General features: G+C 33.3%; 1 protein-coding gene across 1 annotated transcript; it reads right to left on the bottom strand.

Annotated features, from left to right (window-relative positions):
- Positions 1-5418: 5418 nt before the first annotated feature.
- LOC133178194 (neuronal acetylcholine receptor subunit alpha-2-like) lies at positions 5419-17522 on the bottom strand. Its single transcript, XM_061312944.1, has 5 exons — positions 17480-17522; positions 13839-14038; positions 12670-12714; positions 10533-10657; positions 5419-5974 (listed from the first exon to the last, which is right to left on the bottom strand). Exons 1-5 carry the CDS (start codon positions 17520-17522, stop codon positions 5419-5421), a joined length of 969 nt encoding a protein of 322 aa, XP_061168928.1.
- Between the last annotated feature and the right edge of the window lie 689 nt (positions 17523-18211).

Raw genomic sequence — 18211 nt, 5'->3', positions numbered from 1 at the left:
AAAATTTTAGAAATTTCAGACACTAAAACTTTCGGAATCTGAAAAAAATTATAAAAGCATAATAAAGGCTTTTTCGAAAAATTGAAACTCGAGAGCACTGCATAATTATATAGCTTTTTTTCCCTGTTGGTAATACTTTTCCCTGTTGGTAATACTTTTATCTTTGTTGAATTTATCAGACTTAATTATGAATATACAAATTAAAATTGTCGAACTCCCATTGAAGCTTTTAAGGATTAAGGATTATACAACTATTTTAAAACAATCTTTTATTCGTGTGTGAGAAATATCCGGTAGTTTCTCGTCTTTGTTATGGCGTAACTGTTTACAATTTCACTACCGATTACTTGATCAATAAAGTGGGCTTACAGCGTGTGTGATCGGTCGACAGGGAATACTTACTTCTCCTGGGCACCTAATCCCACTTCGGTCGATTAGAAAGGTCGGTGTTTTTGTGTTCTTTACTGGATTCGTGAGGTTGATAGTTTTTTTTATTATCTTCATTACTTTACATCCTGTGCTCATAATAGTGAAAAAAGAGAGTGTAACAGGTCCACTACATTTTTATCTTAGCTAAAACTCTTCTTTAAACTTGAATTTTTGCAAATGTAACACATGTACATGGAAATACGAAAAAAAAAATGCCCATTTTAACCATAACTGCAATCATTCAAATTGTCATGCATTTTATTTTAAATGCTCCAGGGCTTAACGTGTGATGCAATAATTTTGATACGAAATAACAAATGTTAGAAAACATTTTTCAAACGATGATGATGAAAAGTAATTGCAACTGATGGCTTTTCCCTTCGCACAGCATAATAAATATGCACAGTAGCATCTGTTCTGTTTTATCATAAGTCGTTGAAATGAATTACTATGCATGTTGATTTCTGGATCAGGAAATTTAGGGGCTTGAAGAACCTACATCAACCATTCACTGAATTAATAACAAAATTACTGATACATGTATTTCTTTTATAAGGTCATAATGATCAACTTTGGATCGAGTCAAGCCCTCTTCACCAGACACATCAGCGGTAAATGTTTCATTTAATGAAATGTTTTATACTTTGCAGATACTGCATATTTTTTTTAATTGAAATCTTTTAGACCAATTTACTCCTATGTGTGTGAGAAAGTGGGTGTGTAGATGTGTGTTTTTGTTCAATTATTTCTTGTTGAAGTAGGAATACTTGGTCACGGAATACTTATTACAATTCTATGAATCTTAGCTGATGTGACCTAAGGATTCTACTTGATTTCTAAAAGTCTTTGCATTCGCAAAGGCCATGGTATACTCTTAATCCCACTTGAGTTAAGGTCAGCTTTAACGAACGAATATTTTTCCGATATACTACATGTACATGTATATGTACATGTATATTCTAAATTGACAATTCATATTTGAATTCGGTCACTTAGATTTTTCAACAGGTGTTTCATGACTATTTCAGCCTCATATCTGAGTATTTCCACTCGTGTGCTGCTCTCTTTCTTTCTCTTTCTTCTGTCTAATAAAAAAAGTTTAATTTCACTAATTCTTGTTTTCTCAAGATCTTATTGTTAAAAAATCTAAAGACTAAAACGGAGAAAAACATAAATTGTACTTAAACAAAAGAGGTTATTGGTATTTCCAGAAGGTTTTCAGTCCATTTCAACAAACTTGAAGATTGATGATTTTCTCTTTTTTTAAAAAAAAGTCAGAGTGTTTTGACGAGAAAAAGAAGAAGCAAAGTATTTTTTGAAAGAATTTTTCTTAAGATTCGTCCGTTAAGCTCTTTTGAATTTATGATTTTCTGTTCAAAAAAAATATTTGAAGCATTTCCTAACGCACGTTCGAATAGAGAGTGTGCCAGAACCAGTGAATAAAAATAATTAGAATCACAAGGATTTGTATGCTAATTTGGATCGTTTGACACATAGATCATCATTACGGTAAACCGTCATGATCAAGAATAGTTTATAGTATGCTGCAAAACACACCACTGTCAAAAACACTTAGAATAAGTTTTCAACTCATTTAATAAGAAGTATATAAGAACTGATTTAAGTATTTCAGTAACCACATGTTTTCACTGGTTATACATGTATATTAACAATCAATCAATTTTATTTGATCTACATTGTAGTTCATATGAGAGCTTAAGTGTATTCTTTGATATTTTATTTTTTACCAACACCAGTTACAGCTTTATGGCTGGTCATACATGGTCAAACTTGACAGATTTGAACAGATAGTACATATATCACTATTAAATGCATTTGATTCGGAAATTTCGATAATTTACATAATAAACCGCAAGTACAAAAGGGCTAATTAGAACATTTCAACGTTGTTTATTTTCTGATCTAAACTTTCTGTTTTGCATTGCGATTGTTCAATTTTCTGCTTTGCATTGCGATTGTTCAATTTTCTGCTTTGCATTGCGATTGTTCAACTTTCTCTGGATTTCTGTTTTCTGTAATTTTCCAAATGTACCCACCATTTGTATAATAATTACTAAAATTACTGATTAGTAAAAATCATGATTGCAAATATTAGCGTCGTAAGAATAACAGTCAAAATATAACTAACAAAAAGGAATCGGTCAAGAATTTTGGAAAACTCTTGATGCGTCATTGATGTATGTGACTCCACGTCTTCATCTTCAAATCCAACAACCGATTTCCCAATCTTTGGCGGAAGTTTGTTTGGTTCTCCTATTGCCGTCACTGAATCAGAGTTTTTCTTTTTACAGCAATTTCCGCCACATGAAATTATAGCCATGAAGCGACCAATCCGAGCCAAGCATGCAGGAACGGTCTCGTCGCCCTTGTGGTAGGTGGCAATTACAAGGATAACGAATGCAACAGAGAGAACACCCAGCGCAAGAACGATAACCAAGTAAACAGCTGAAACGAAATGGAATAAAAGAACATTAGTAATGCATGTATGAATTATCTCCTGAAGGGTATACACTACATGTAAAATAGAGAGTTCTTATATGGAAAGGTAAATGTTTTACTTCTTAAAGAATTTGTTCTTCAGGCCCGTAGGAAGCAAATTCATGCCCTGTTCACACGGAGAGTTTAATTCGCAGTAAATTAATGCGAAGTAAAATGATGCGAATTAAACTAATGCGAATTAAATTGCGTTCACACGACAGCTAATGCAAAGTAAACTAATGCGAATCATAATTTTTTTATTCAACAAGGCTATTCAGTGAGGCTATTATGACGTCATTTACAAATCACGTCATATTTTGCAGAGTAGTATACATTTGACATAGTGTCTGTACTCGTTTTAGTGATTAACATAATTTTCCTTTGTTTTCCACTCAAAAATAGCACAGGTACCTATATTTGACCATTGACATGTGGCCTGTGACTTAATTCTGCCCTTACGCGTGCGTCAAAATTTAATTCGAATTAGCTTCGCTTAGCGTTCACACGGAGCTAATGCGAAGTAATTTAATGCGCAGTAAACTAATTCGAATTAAATTAATTCGCATTAAATTCTTCGTGTGAACGCGGATCAAATTTAATTCGCAGTAACTTACGTTTAATTCGAATTAAACTCTTCGTGTGAACAGGGCATTAGTTTGGGGGGCACAGCCATACATTTTAAGTTGACAGTTGAGGGGGCACTACCAAAAAAAAATTCCTGACAAGCAAAAAAAAAAAGGTCATCAACTGCCAAAAATTCCTTTACAAGCAAAAAAAAAAAAAAGAGGTCATCAGACCTTTTTAATGAGGGGTCACAAGCATATAGTATCTATGTATGTTTACTATAGTAATCTATATAGCGGCAAAATTATTGGGTATTTAGGGCCCCCCCCCCGGTTCTTACGGCCATGCTCTTCATGATCTAAAATGTTTTTATTACCCAGCAAAGGATTTTATGTCACCCGCTCAAACAATATAAATATGGAGCTTAGCGAGCTCTATAGACTAACCTGAAAGAACAGAGGAAATTCGAGATGAAATATTCCACATTTGTCAATTAAATTTTTGTGTAAAACCTGCGCATAATTCTTTTGCTATCGCGATTCCATTCGATAATGGCGAGTGCGGCGGTGGTAGTACCACAGTTATCGTGAAGAATTAGAGCTTAAAGTACACAAAAAATAATTGCGTCTACTTTAAATCGTATGTTTTTCGTTAAAAAGTTTGCACTTTTTTAGACTTCGTTAGAGTGCAGCAAGCAAATGAAGTCATGCAACGTCACAGACTAGACTGTATCTTGTAGAGTTTGAAGGAGCGCATCAAAGTTAAAAGCATAAGCTGTGTAAAGGTATTTGATAGTGCAACTGCGTTTGCCCCGACGATAGCACCGTAAAAGATAGTAGCCCTTAAAATCATGCGGAAAAAAATGACAATGCGACACACAGTAAACACAGGCAACGGTTCACTGAAAAGAGCTAGGTCCACTTTATGCATAAAATGGCCCTGTCCTTATATCAATTAATTGACTATCACCCCCTGTCCCATTTCATATATCAAATTAAAGTAGAGACTTAGCGCTCTCATTTTCTACAACAAAATTTCTTTTTGAGAATCCAGGTATTGGAAAACCGGCTTTGAAAAATGCAGTGTTCTTGAATTTTGCAGAAAACATGCATATTTCACTACCTCCAGCAAAGAAATAAAATATGACTACAGCCCACGATCCAAAAATTAAAACATGTTTTGCGATTTTCAGAAACAGATCTTTCATTATGTAATTGCATATTTTGGATCAGAGGTTGTGCTCTATATGAAATATTGAAAAAATACCTCAACGTTTGGCCTTTTTTTAAGGGAATTTACAGGAAATGGGGAAAATGACGCATTTTATGACGTCATAATGCATGGACAAGAGAGAAAATTACGTCATGTTCAATAGATACACGGTCACCAAGGGTCCAAGTTATAAATGCTGCATTTTCAACGAAAACTTAGCAGTTTCGATTTTTCAGAAATTCTCAGGGTCAAAAAAGGCCCTAAGTGGCTCTTGCTCTTTGTTACATTATTTGCAATTTGCACAAGGACAATTAAGATATGTGAATTCATTAATAAATACACTAAGGTAACCACGCCTACACTAACGGTCTCACGCTCGAACATATTATTTTTAATAAAGCACATTTCAATTGGCAACTGAGCTCTTTGACAATTTGCAAATATTTCTTCAGATATTGTTTATGGACAAAAAAGAGGATTTTCAGTTTTGCAAGTTTGATTAATTCTAGTGAAATCCTGCAGTACGGACTGAATTCTATATCTTATATCTCCATATATATTTCCTTTTCTATTATATTCATCAAATTTTATCCACAGTTCGAAGGAGAAAAAAAGAACTACGTTTCTTGCAAACGGTGCATCAATGAAAGTTGACTTCGGAAATTGTGCGCTGAATTAAAGAGAATTTTAAAATGAACGGAATATTTTAATTTATCAATAAGTCAAATTCTTACTGAGGTAGCAGACGGACACAGAGGTACTGGGAATATTGTCTGAAATCAGGGTCAAGTAAACAGCATAAGCCAGCAATACGGTAAGAGAGTATCCGATTTTCTCTCCGGAGTCCACCGGGAGTTTAAATACCATTGGAATAAGGAACGCCATTAGAGCCACTGGAACCATAGTGTTGAGAGCATGAAACATAGGTCTTCTCTTTAACGTAATACTGAACGTGAGACTCGAAAATGTTTGTCCACCACGAGACATCTCTTTAGTATTTTCTCCCGCTGCATCTGTGAGCAACCATTCTCCATTTTCACTGTAAAAACTCATGTCAACCGCTGGATTGTCAAATTGAAGACTGATTTCGTTGCTTGTGTAGCCCCACGTGCTGACTTTGATAGTACATGTTTGCTCGTCAAGCGGGTAGTAGGTTATGTCGCAGCTACAGGCCACAAGGTATATTCCCGCTGGATTCCACGTGATATATCCAGTACTCATTATCCTCATGGGAATGTTCTTATCGCTGATTACAGAAATGTCTTGTACTCTACAAAAAACCAAAGATTTAGATAGTCAATTATACGTTTATATTCAAGATCCTGCATTTAATAAGAGGGAATAAACAATAATAGGATGATTGCTAATATTGGTGTCAACTGCTTCATGGTGTGAAAACAATTGATAATGGAGATGAATATAGCGAATCCTCTCCCATATTATTTATTTCTGTTTTCTTCACATGATATGCATTTATATAAGATAAGTTTTAATCTGATCTGAAGGCCGTCGGAAGGGCGAGTGTATTGAGTGCAAACAATACTAAACAATACATGTATAATGTTTTTAAAAATAAATTCGGCCAATTGGCTACAGGAGCATCCTGATGGATATGAAGAGACATACAAAAGTAGCTGGGAACCAACACTAATGAGATGATTATCACTGTTGACAATCCTCATCCCCATCCTGAGTATGTACCAAGGTAGGGGGGGGGGACACACAATGAGGGATGGTCTCGACTGAGGACATTGGCAGTGTTTGCAGAAATTCCATCAGTACTGTACGTAAGCAACATAACTGGAACTACCAGTGTTCGATGGGAAAGACTTGCTGACAACCAAGTATAGATTAGTGACATCTGAAAAGATACATGGAGGATAAGGAAGACTGACACAAGGTTATGAAGGGTTGTTACCCCAACTCACAGTCCCTGTGAAGGGACACCATACCAATCTACAACAAAGAGTAAAGTAATTCACCCACAAGGTCTTCCGAGAGGGGGAGGGTGCAAGCAGGATGTAACAGTAACTATTCGACTAGTTCGTACAACGGACTTTAACGGGAACAATGACATAAACCCAGTGTGGCACTGAGAAGGTTTGCAGATATTGAAAGGTTTAAGGATATACTAGGCAAGAATTAAGTGCAGATATGGGAAGAATCAGACGAAAAGCACAGTAACACTGATGAGACTATGGAGGACCACAACAAGGAAGAACAGTGTTGAGGACCTCTTACCTAATGAGGCCACTCACATGTACATTGAGGAAGAGCAGTTATCACAGGCAAGAAATTACAACTGCAGAGCCTTCAACAGGCAGCAGGAAACAAAGAATACAATGGCCAACAACAGATTATTAGAGATGGGAGATCTTTGATGAGGACCATGATAAGATATTAGATACCACACTAACTGGAAACTGTGCAGTATCATCAATCATAGACGCAGTTGAACAAGAACGATTTGGAGTAAGTTACAACAAAGGAGAGAAAGTACTCATAGCACTAGCAAACTTAACCGGCGCCATAAATAAGGACGATAAGAGCAGAGATAAATACAGTACGGTCACGAGGCAGTACAGTGTGGCAAGCATGAAAGGGGACTCAATGACATACGATCAATATTAAGGGAGAAAAGAAACAACTTTCAAAGGGCAGAAAGAACTAGGAAAGCCAGAAGAGAAAGAGGGAAAAAGAGAGCAATGTTTGTTGCCAACCCATACAAGTTTATAAAAACAACAATGGATGGGACAAAGGCAGGCTCATTACAAAGCTCAGAGGGTGAAGTGAAATAACATCTCACAGAAACACACAGAAATTGTATTTGAAAGGCAATATGAATATTTAAGAATCTGCGAAAGAAAAGAGCGTGTGCCAAAACCAGATACACTAAGGAACCATTATGGAAAGAAGTGGTAAATGTAGTGAAGAAGGCTAGATATGCATCTGCATTTGGACCAAACGGGATTTCATGCAGAGTTTACAAGAAATGCCCAAAGATTCTAAAACATCTGTGGAGGCTTTTAAAAGTTGTCTGGAGGAAGGGGAAAATACAATCATGATGGAAAGATCTTCTTTACTATGGCTAGCATTTCTAGAGGGATGACATAATAATATATGACAGATAACAATAAATAACAGATACATCTGTACATAACGTTGGAGTACAAGGATTCTCAGAATGTATTGAACCTACAGGCATCCTTTCGCATCTGATTCAAGAAACAAACGTAAAAAAGAAAGATCTTAAATTATAGTGGTCAGAGCTGGTCATGACCTATGGATCTATTCCAAACATGTTGATTCATGAATTACTGAACCATTACCATATTCCAGAATACTTCAGAGAATCATAAAGGGTTATTTAAATGGGAATGAGCAGCGGCTCATAACAAAGGCATTTACGATAGTATGACAAAAATTACAAAAAGGAATAGTGACGAGATATATAACTCTGTTATCTTGATTAACATAGGGATGAACATGATAATAAAAGCTGGAAAGAGAGAAATTAGAGGCTCAAAGACCTCAACCAACATAAGGAAATCACTTAGTAGAGGTTCATGGATGATCTATTCATCACTATAGATGCCCATATCCAGACTAGATGGATACTTAATGCATTGGAAGAGGTGTCATGGCAAGAATGGCTTTCAGGCCAAGAAAATCAAGATCACTGAAAATAAAGAAATAGATGATCACACACCAGTTCAAACTGAAGATGCAAGCAGAAGTCATCCCATTCATAATTGACAATCCCAGAGAAGTGATCAGAGAAGTGGTTCTGTGATTCATTAAGTGGCCAATTGTAAACAATATCAGAAAAATTGAACAGTAAGTGTCAGAGGGGATGCGGAACAGGTCTACCGAGACGGGTCTACCAAGGAAGAGCAGAATTCCTGCCAAGAATAGCATAGCCACATATGTCATACGAAATTACTTTGACAACAGTCGAAAGGCTGGAAAGAACAATAAATAAACACATTAGAAAATAGTTTGGAGTTCCACCAAGTTTTACATTACATTACAGCAGAAGCGCCAAGTTGCGGCTACCATTAATGTTAATAGTGGAAGAATTCAAATTGGAAAACGTACGACTTTGGAAGATTCTAATGATGAGAAAGTAAGAGCAGCAAATGTACAAGTAAGAACAGGACAAAAGTGTTCAGCATCCAAAGCAGTTCAAACACACAGTCAGAACAACGGCAGTAGGAATGTAAGAGCTAGGAGCAATAAAAAGCTACTACTGGCAAAATGCTGCTGACACTCAAGAAAAACGAAGCCTGGTACAATAAGAGATTGAAAGAAGAGAATAAGAGGGCATACAGGCAAAGACAATTGAGTTAGTGAGCCAAGGTACATGATCAAGATGGGAATTGGAGTAACCATTACTTGCATGGTCAAAAGTATGGTTTTATCTACATTTCTAACTACAATTCTTTCTTACATCAGTTATGATGTGTTGCCAACACCTTCGAATCTTCATAGGTGGAACATGGCAAAAGCATCAGATTGCCCATGGAACGCTGTAATAAATACTATCAAAATGCAACCTTGCTCTTCCACAGGGAAGATATACATGGCGACATAATCAGGTCCTCCCAAAGTTAGCAGAGGTAATGAGAGACAGTGGAAAGAAGTTAGAAACAAGATAATAATTAACATTCAGTTTTTTTTTAATTTTGAAGGAGGAGAATCAAGTGTTAAAATAGAACAAAAGCTGTCAGTACTATTGAACCACGCCAGAGATTGGCAGTGAGAGGTATACTAGTATCTAGGCAAGAAGCTGCAGTTTCCTGACATTGTACCAAAAAATTTCAGATCCGATATGGTTTTCTGGTCGCCAGGAAGCAAGAAAATAGTTAACATAGAGTTGACAATTCCATGGGAGGAGAGGTGTGAAGAAGCCAATGTGAGAGAAGGGGTAAATCTTGAAGAAGACGGCGGAGTGCTAAGACAGAGGATGACAGACTTGGAGCTTCCTGTTGAAGTTGGCTGCAGAGACTTCCCTGCACAGTAAGTATGGGGGTCGTTCTCTGCATTAGGAGTGACTGACCGATGTAGCAGGAGTAGCAGTACAAAAATGGACCAGGCGGCAGAGAAAGCATCCTGCTGGATATGAATGACGAGAGACAGTAGTAGCTGGAAACAGATGCGCAGTTACTGATCACCACCATGGTGAGTGTACCAAAAGTGTACCAAATTAGGGGTTGGAACATTCAATGAGAGATGGCCTGGGCTGAGGACATCTGCAGTGTTTGCAGTAATTCCACCAGTACTGCATGTATTATTTATCTCTTTAAAGTGAATATAATGGTTGAATGAAAACAAAAAAATCACTATTTATCTCTTGAAGTTAATAATACTTTGTTCATTTCAAATGTTTAGAAATGACTTCAAAATGCACCAGAGCCCAACAAAATGGTACCAATTTATTACAAAATAGGATTTAAGGACGGGACCCTCCCCCACACACCTCTTTTTGCGACGGCCCTGTTAGGCATTTCTAGTAAACAACCTACATACACAGTTAAATGATAAAATCTCCGTTTTTATAGATCCATCAGCGATATCTTTGATGGGAATACAGTGTGTAAACTACTGTTTGCTTAATATAGAATGAGTTTTATAGCACTCTATTCCATGTACATGTAAAGATGTCAAATTTCATCAAAGCCATGCTTCGTTTTGGAGTATTTTGACAATGGTTTATGTGTGGGCTACCAAAATCATTTTCCAGTTTAAATTTGATATTATTATATTCAAATTTGAAGAAAAAATTCTAAACTTGACACATGTATATATAGCTGTGTTCTAGAACTTACGAATTCTCTATTATGATAGCTGGGCGCCATACATAAGTCTCGGTACTGAACAGAAATCTGATATTAGTGTAGTCTTGAGAGGTGGCCGAGGTATTGTCCCAAGAAAGTCTTTCGTCAAACCAACTCTGGAATAAATCATCAAATTATTCTCACGAATAAATTGTAAACTGTCATTTAAGGACGTTCGATCCTGAGCTTTTGAGGAGATTTTGGTCAGGACCTTTATTTCTAAAATTCTGCATCATTTTTATGTTCTAACATTGAATCTGGATTCTACAATGCAAATTAAACTATATCCAATGAAAAAAACCGCGATGAAATTCCTTTAAAATAGGATTAAGCCAGGAACTATATTTTGTGGCGGAAGGTTTTTTAGAAGAAAATGATCAATTTTTTCCCTTTTGAAATATATACAGTACTGTTAAGTTTAGATTACTATTTTTCCATGCTGGTTGCACATAGAGCTGTTTTTTGCAGTGAAATGTTTTATGCTGGCTCTGAAATATCTAATAAATTATTTCTTATGAATTCTTTCATTATATTGTGACAAATATAGTAAATATATTCTGAAAGTCCAGGAAGAAATTGAGCCAATTTTAACATAAAATTAACACTTTTTTAGTAATATCTAAAAATTTAGATCATAGACCCCCACTTTTGTTTTTCTTTCCTGAATATATAGGATAACTTTGATCAATCTGCTTAAATTCAGCAAAAGTTTAAGACTTTAAAATAATTTTCTTGCTTTTTAAATTTTTAATGCCAGAAAAATCACATTTTGTGAGTACAGAAAGGTCAAATAATTCATTATGCGAAGCAATTTGAAACTTTTTCTTAGTCACAATTTTAATGCGTCTTTTTTTAAATAGACTAATAGTTTATTTTGTCCCATGATTTATTTGGATAAAAACTTTGGAGGGAAAACGTCGAAGATGTGATTTTTGATTAAGACACAAATATCAGTGCAAAAAGGTCAAATTAAATGTATTGTAGCGCCGAAAGAAGCATATTGACCCCCATTTTTTGTTTTGGTTTTTAATTAAGCTATGTGTGTAGAAACTAAAAATATACTTGACAAAAAAAGTTTAAGACTTTAAATATCAGGATCCAACCTCGTTAAATTCACTTGCAGTTCTCAGAATTACAAGAATCATAACCTTTAATTACAAAATGATTACTAGTCTCACAAAAAGAAATCACCATATTAAGGAAGCTCTAAACACTGTTCATCAAAGAGTTCTAATTTCACAGTAGTTTTATGTAGAAATTGATGTTATTTGCATGCATTTTCTCAATGTACGTAAACAACAGTAATTTTTTTCACTACTGCTTCATTGTCTTTGAACATCTTTCCTGAAGAAATATGGCAGATAAAGTATGTTGTAAATGAACTAGATAAACTTTAAATGTACAGATTTTGTAATACAATTTTCTCAAAGTCCGAAAAACAATTCTCATTGGTGTTTAGATCTTCCTTAAGATATTTGTCTATTGTCAATACATTTTTTCTTATGACTCTTTCCAAAATAGTGATAACTCATACCTTAAGTTTCTTAACGTTAAAGCTCCTTTTCTTTGTTAATTGGCATTATACCCCATTATCATACTGGTACACGACTTTCATATCTTTCTTTATATTTTAAGCGTCAAAGTTTTTTTGAAATTTCCTGAATTAATTAACACTTAATTTGTTTCAGAAAACTTGGTTCAGATAGCGAATGCTGACTACTTGAATTGAAGAAAGTGTGTGATTGTTACTTTTCTTCAATTTTTAAAACCTCCCCCCCCCCCCCCCATTCATGTTTTAACTGTCTATTCAAAAAAAAAATGTTGATGTTCATATCAAAATGTGTGCTATGCATAGTTGAACATTAATTAGATAGTCCTTAGCTGCTGTTCAGAACTTCTGTGATTTTGCACATATCAAAATGTAACATCTATCAACTTATCATTTACTAGCTGTCACAAAAGAGTCTCATTTCATAAGGTTCTAAAATGCACATTTCAAATGTGAAATACAAATCAATGTGTTCAATTCCTCCCATTCCCTACATACATACATATATACCTTTTTCATAAATACAAATCATTATATTTAACACGCACACGTTGTACTGATTAAAAGGACATTTCTCACCAGTGATAGATATCCGGACACGGACATAACTTGGTTCTTTATGTCCTGTGGAGAAAAAAAGAGATAATTGAAAAAGCAAATTTTGAACCATTACAAAGAGTGCAAACATGAACGGTATATGTTGATTTTATGTATAATACATCGTTTGTGTACTTTTTGGGATATTTACCTAGATCACAATCGTATTATTTGTTTTATAGTTATTGAAACTTGTTGTTGGAACCCAAGCAATCAACTGTACACAGAGGTTAATTGTTACTGCAAACTCAGGTCCTTCCAAAGTGTCAGATATTTATACATGGAAAAAAATGCTGTTAAAATACAGTTCTATGAAGATCTTTTTTACGCCAACGTATAGAAATTATATTTTGATAACATTAAAGGCCTTCATGAAATGATAAATAGTCCTCAATGAGATTTTTTTTACATACTTCTTTACCTGAATTTTGCATGTTACTTCTAATATTAATCATACAATAAGAACAAACGTGCAAAGAGGATGTCTGCATGACATACATGAGTGAAACAGATTTTCAAAGTATTATATATCACCAACACAGCTCTACCAGAGGGCCTGGCCCCAGGGGGCACGACTTTCACAAACTGAACATGTTAGCTGATTATTATAATCAATAATGCAAATATTCTGATTGCTAGATGACCATGATTATATGGGGAGTTATTGTGATGGTTTTCTCTCCATGTCTTATGCCCAGGGCTGGGACTATGTAATTCACAATTTTTATTCCCGTTAATACATCACACATGTAGATGCTACATACGAAAGTTGGTTGAAAGTCATTTTTACAATTTTAGAGAAAATGCTAAAAAATGGAAGCCCAATTTTTTTTCATTATGCATAATTTTGTCCTGAGAGTGTGTAAGGTTATAATGTTTTCATAGCTTGCTTAAAAAGATCCAAAAATTTGCTATTGCCCAGTCCGAAGTACTATAAATCACCTTTTATTCGCGGGAACTTTATTTTGGCGTAATAACAAGAGACAGTGTGATCGCAAAAATTTCATTCTCGCGTATAATAGTAATCCTTAAGGTTATATAGAGCAATAACCACAATTCGTAAAAAATTTGTCTCGCTAATAAAGAGACATTGACTATCTTGCGAAAATAAGGTGTCGCGAAAAATTTAGTGATCTACAGTATTTTCTTACCAGGTCATTGACGGTGAGTACTGTTAAAGAGACTTTGACACTCATCCTCTCCTGGGGTCTCTGTAATTCAGAATATGACCCCAGGGTGAACAGCTCATTACGAAGGGATGTTTCCAAGCTCCTGGAATATGACGGTTTGGTGGAAGTCCCGGGACCGGAGCCGCCTGGCGCGCAGTTGACGGCAACGATAAAGCAGAAACCTGAATGGATTGAAAATATTTTGGTGAGTGAAAGAAATGTATCCTTTCAAAAGATTTCAAATAACAGGTTCATAGGAGAACGAGTATCAACATACTTTTTTTATTATTTTTTTTTTATTACATCGAATCCGAAAGAAATATCTTATAAAATACAATTTCTAATACGCTGAAATAAACATAAATGCAAATTTAATCTTAATTGATGTTGAACGTAGTTTTTTATCCATTAAAAATCTGCTATAGAACAAAATATGGAATAATTTCAATAGATCATGATTTTTACCGAATATAACTGAAAAGGAAATGGCGAACATTGATACATAAAAAAGTGATAAAATGCTTTGCTAAAATATGTAAACTCCAACGGATTTTTGTTAGGTGATTATCTTTAATCTAGTTTGCTTTCAATTTTTACTTAATGTATTATATTTTATATTTGAGAACATGACCAAATGGTACTGCATTCCATGTATGATGTCATGTATGCAATAAAAAAAAATCTTACGAAGTCAACGGACTTTTGTTAAATGTCAGTATGTAAAATCTAAAATCGTGATAAGGTCTTTATTCTGTTTGGAGTACAGCTTTCTTCCGTTAAAGACACAAACAGGGGTGATTAAGAGATTCTCCGAAGCTGTTCAATATTTAAGTCAAACCTTAGCAAGTGTATTGAAGTTAAAGATTTAAACCCTTTCTTATCATAAATCATTATTTGTCTAAAAGCTGCATTATAGAGACATTTATTGTGAAATAAGTCAGCAAATATTTGGAATTAGGACTGTCCATAATCATTTGTTTCTAAAGAGAAAAATAAGAACAATTAAAGCAGACTTTGTGAAAAGTATATGTTTATATTTGTGCTTTCTTGAAGACAAGTACTTGAATCAATTTTTTTCATCCAGCTATGGACCAATTGTTTAATTTTTATATTTCTGAAAGAAAACCTATTCTAATGGATAAACATATGGGTCATTGACAGTCCGTTTTTCAGAAAACATTCTCACAGTCTTTCTCTGCAAATTCATATATATATATATATATATATATATATATATATATATATATATATATATATATATATATATATATATATATATATATATTATCGAAAAATTATAATATAAGTTCTGCAAAATTGAACTCGAACATGTTCTTTTTATAAGATGGAGAAATATTTTTTTCATATTTCAAGAAATTATTTACTCGAACATGTTTTTTTTTCTAAGAAGGAGAAATATTTTTTTTCATATTTCAAGAAATTATTTACTTTTTTCCGTTGCAGGTAATATTTTAAGTATATTTGGAAAATTTCAATTAAAAACCGCGTTTGATTTCAAGAATTTGAAGAAAATAATCAGTTATTTGTCATCCAAAATCTATACAACATCCATTTTATCATACTTTCGGTGGAATATGCCAGTATTTCTTTTCCATTAGACTTTATTACGTAGAACAATTTTATAAAATAAGAATTCGTAACGCAAGTATCATTTTTCAGTTGAATTAATTAATAATTAGATTATCAGTGTAAATAATTGACTCTAATTCCTTAATAGAATTATTCGATAATTGGCATGGAAAATCTCATCATAAGTTAAAATAATTTCAGAATAATATTCAGGGACACTTAAAAATATGCTTTGTAACAAACAAAAAGTTTTATCTTCATTTTTCATGATTTTTAAACATGTTTAAAAAATCATTTTAACATATGTCTCTATTTTTAGGTTCATTTTAAAACTACGCCAGTAAATTTAATTGAACTGAATTCGTTAGATTTTGATCACAAGCAGACTAGGATTTTTGTCTGCATACATGGTCACGAACTCGTACACTCTTAACAATATAAATTTCTTTTAAAATGTTAATTTAAAATATAATTGTTCAACTCTGTATACATGTATTTTAATGTTAGACTTGTGATGTTAATTTGAGTGATTTTATTCATTTTCGACTGAATATAAGGTATTTTTTGTAATAATTCGGCTGAATTTTTAAAATGTATTTATTATCTGTAGTCTTCAATATTTTATATTGTTTTCAGAGATTTAGCAGCTCATTTACTTTATGAGTATTGCAGAATCTGTGTCAATTCTTTGTCGAGTGATTTTAAAACTTTGTCACGATTTTTACCCAAATAATCGTTGATGGCATTGTTTGAACACCAAACAAGTCAAATAATAAGGTAAAAACGTCCTTTTCTTTTCAAGCAAAACAAAAATGGCATATTATACTAAAGATAATTTCAAAATAGTTTGGTTTTTATGCTTTATAGCGTATACAATAGGCTAAATAACTCAAAATTGACTTCTAAATTGGTTTGATTTTACACAAAAAACTGCTTTGAATAAATAACGAATCATCGAAACTAAAAGAAAGTCAATAAAATTGCTGTATTGTGTTATTTCGACGTTCATAAAATTAACAGTTTTTGTTTTTGAACATATATTTTATTGTAATTATAAATACAAAGGGATTGGGCACCAAGTTCTTAAAACTTATAACATCGATATCCTTCCCAAACAAATACATGACAAATTTAAACTAAGTTACTAGCAGTTAATTACATAAATATAAGATATACTAATGTTTACAGATGATAATGCACTTTATACATGGATTTTTTGACATAACCATAATATGTATTATCATTAACAGGCAAATCTGCCAGAATGTTTAATAAGATTTTGAACAAAGAGAGAAAAGTCGTTCATTTCGAAAATTGATACAGGTATATATATTTCTTGTATCCAAGAGATAAAGCTCGAATATATCAATATGACCAATTATTGTTGTCTATCCAGCCGAATAATTCAATTTACTCAGTCTTTCAAAATAATGTGAACACCTTTTCCTCATTTTTTTAAATTGTATTTTGAGTTTTATATTTAATTTACTTTATATATAAATGATTAAATATGATTTCCAGCTATATCTTGATGTATAAACGATTTCTTATCATTTCCTTTTGCTTTCCTATTTTTTTTTCCATTGAAATATAAAATTTGGTGATATGAAGTAATCATAACATCATATTATATAATTATATTTTAAAACCAAATTTGTGGGAAAATATTTTTCTATCAAACGGAATATTTCCCAATCGTTATCGTTTTTACAATTCAAACTTTTTATTAGATATAAAGCAAAATTTATGAATGGCGATGGAATTTCCTTGAAATAAAACAAAACGTTTGCCTACCTATACATAACTGAATAGTCCTCTTCATCATACACCATAAGTCAAATTCACTCTCACGGATCCATGATCTGCTTCCGCTGCAAAGGGTTTAAATGGAAAGGTTATTTGAAGAAGTTCGTATTTGTTTTTGAACCTGTGTATTTAAACTATTGTCTCTTTAAATACCCACTATATTGTCTGCTTCAATAATAATCTCTAACTTACATCCATTCTAACATTTTTTTTTTCTGTTCATATACCTGTGGATCTGTGTTGTCGCACTCTTCTACTTTCTGAAAGCATCTTTTGAATGAAAAAAATATCAATATTCTGTTTATTACATTTGGTTTATGTTTGGAATCTTAATTACACTGTGTCAACAGATTCTATTTTGTTACTAATCCGCTTACGAAAATCAGAAATTAAATATTTCAAAATGTCATAATTGAAATGCAGTAGATGTTATGTTACGGTATTATGAAGAAATGTACTCCAACGCCAGGTTCATTAATTTTCATGAATAAGATATCCGTCTCTCCTATACAAGTTTTTCTACCCACGATAGATGCTCTCCATTAATCTAATATTAATTAAATGTTCGTATACTGCATTAAAATGCAAAATTAAGTCATCTGATTCAGTGAATAAGATATGTCTACAGGTTATCTGAACTATTACGTTATTTTAGGACATGCAAGCACATGAATAACTCATTTGTTAAAATAATTATGATAATCAACGTATAAGTAAATCCATTGCTTTTGAATGAGTCTTTATTCGTACTTTTTCTACGACCTGTAAAATATAGTATTTTTATTTTAATTAACTAAGCATCTTCGTTACTACTTTGAGGTTGACATATATTTCTATTTTTTTACTAATGTAATTATGTAGTAGGTCTTCAATTATCATTCAATATCTAAACTACTAATGTGTATCCAACTTTTTTTGCGTTAGAGGTCTTTTGTTCATCAATAGAAAAATTACCTTGT

The sequence above is a fragment of the Saccostrea echinata genome, unplaced genomic scaffold (genome assembly GCF_033153115.1).
Source record: "Saccostrea echinata isolate AGI-Se365-2 ecotype Australia unplaced genomic scaffold, CSIRO_AGI_Sech_v1 ptg000002l, whole genome shotgun sequence".
Classification (NCBI taxonomy): Eukaryota; Metazoa; Mollusca; class Bivalvia; order Ostreida; family Ostreidae; genus Saccostrea; species Saccostrea echinata.
This window is presented reverse-complemented; position numbering and strand designations above follow the sequence as displayed.

Coding starts and splice junctions, on each gene's coding strand:
- LOC133178194 (XM_061312944.1), bottom strand. CDS start 17,522: ATGCTTTCAGAAAGTAGAAGAGTGCGACAACACAGATCCACAG. Junction 14,039..17,479: donor GCGACAACACAGATCCACAG/GTATATGAACAG, acceptor CAATCCATTCAG/GTTTCTGCTTTATCGTTGCC. Junction 10,658..12,669: donor TGTCCGGATATCTATCACTG/GTGAGAAATGTC, acceptor GATTTATTCCAG/AGTTGGTTTGACGAAAGACT.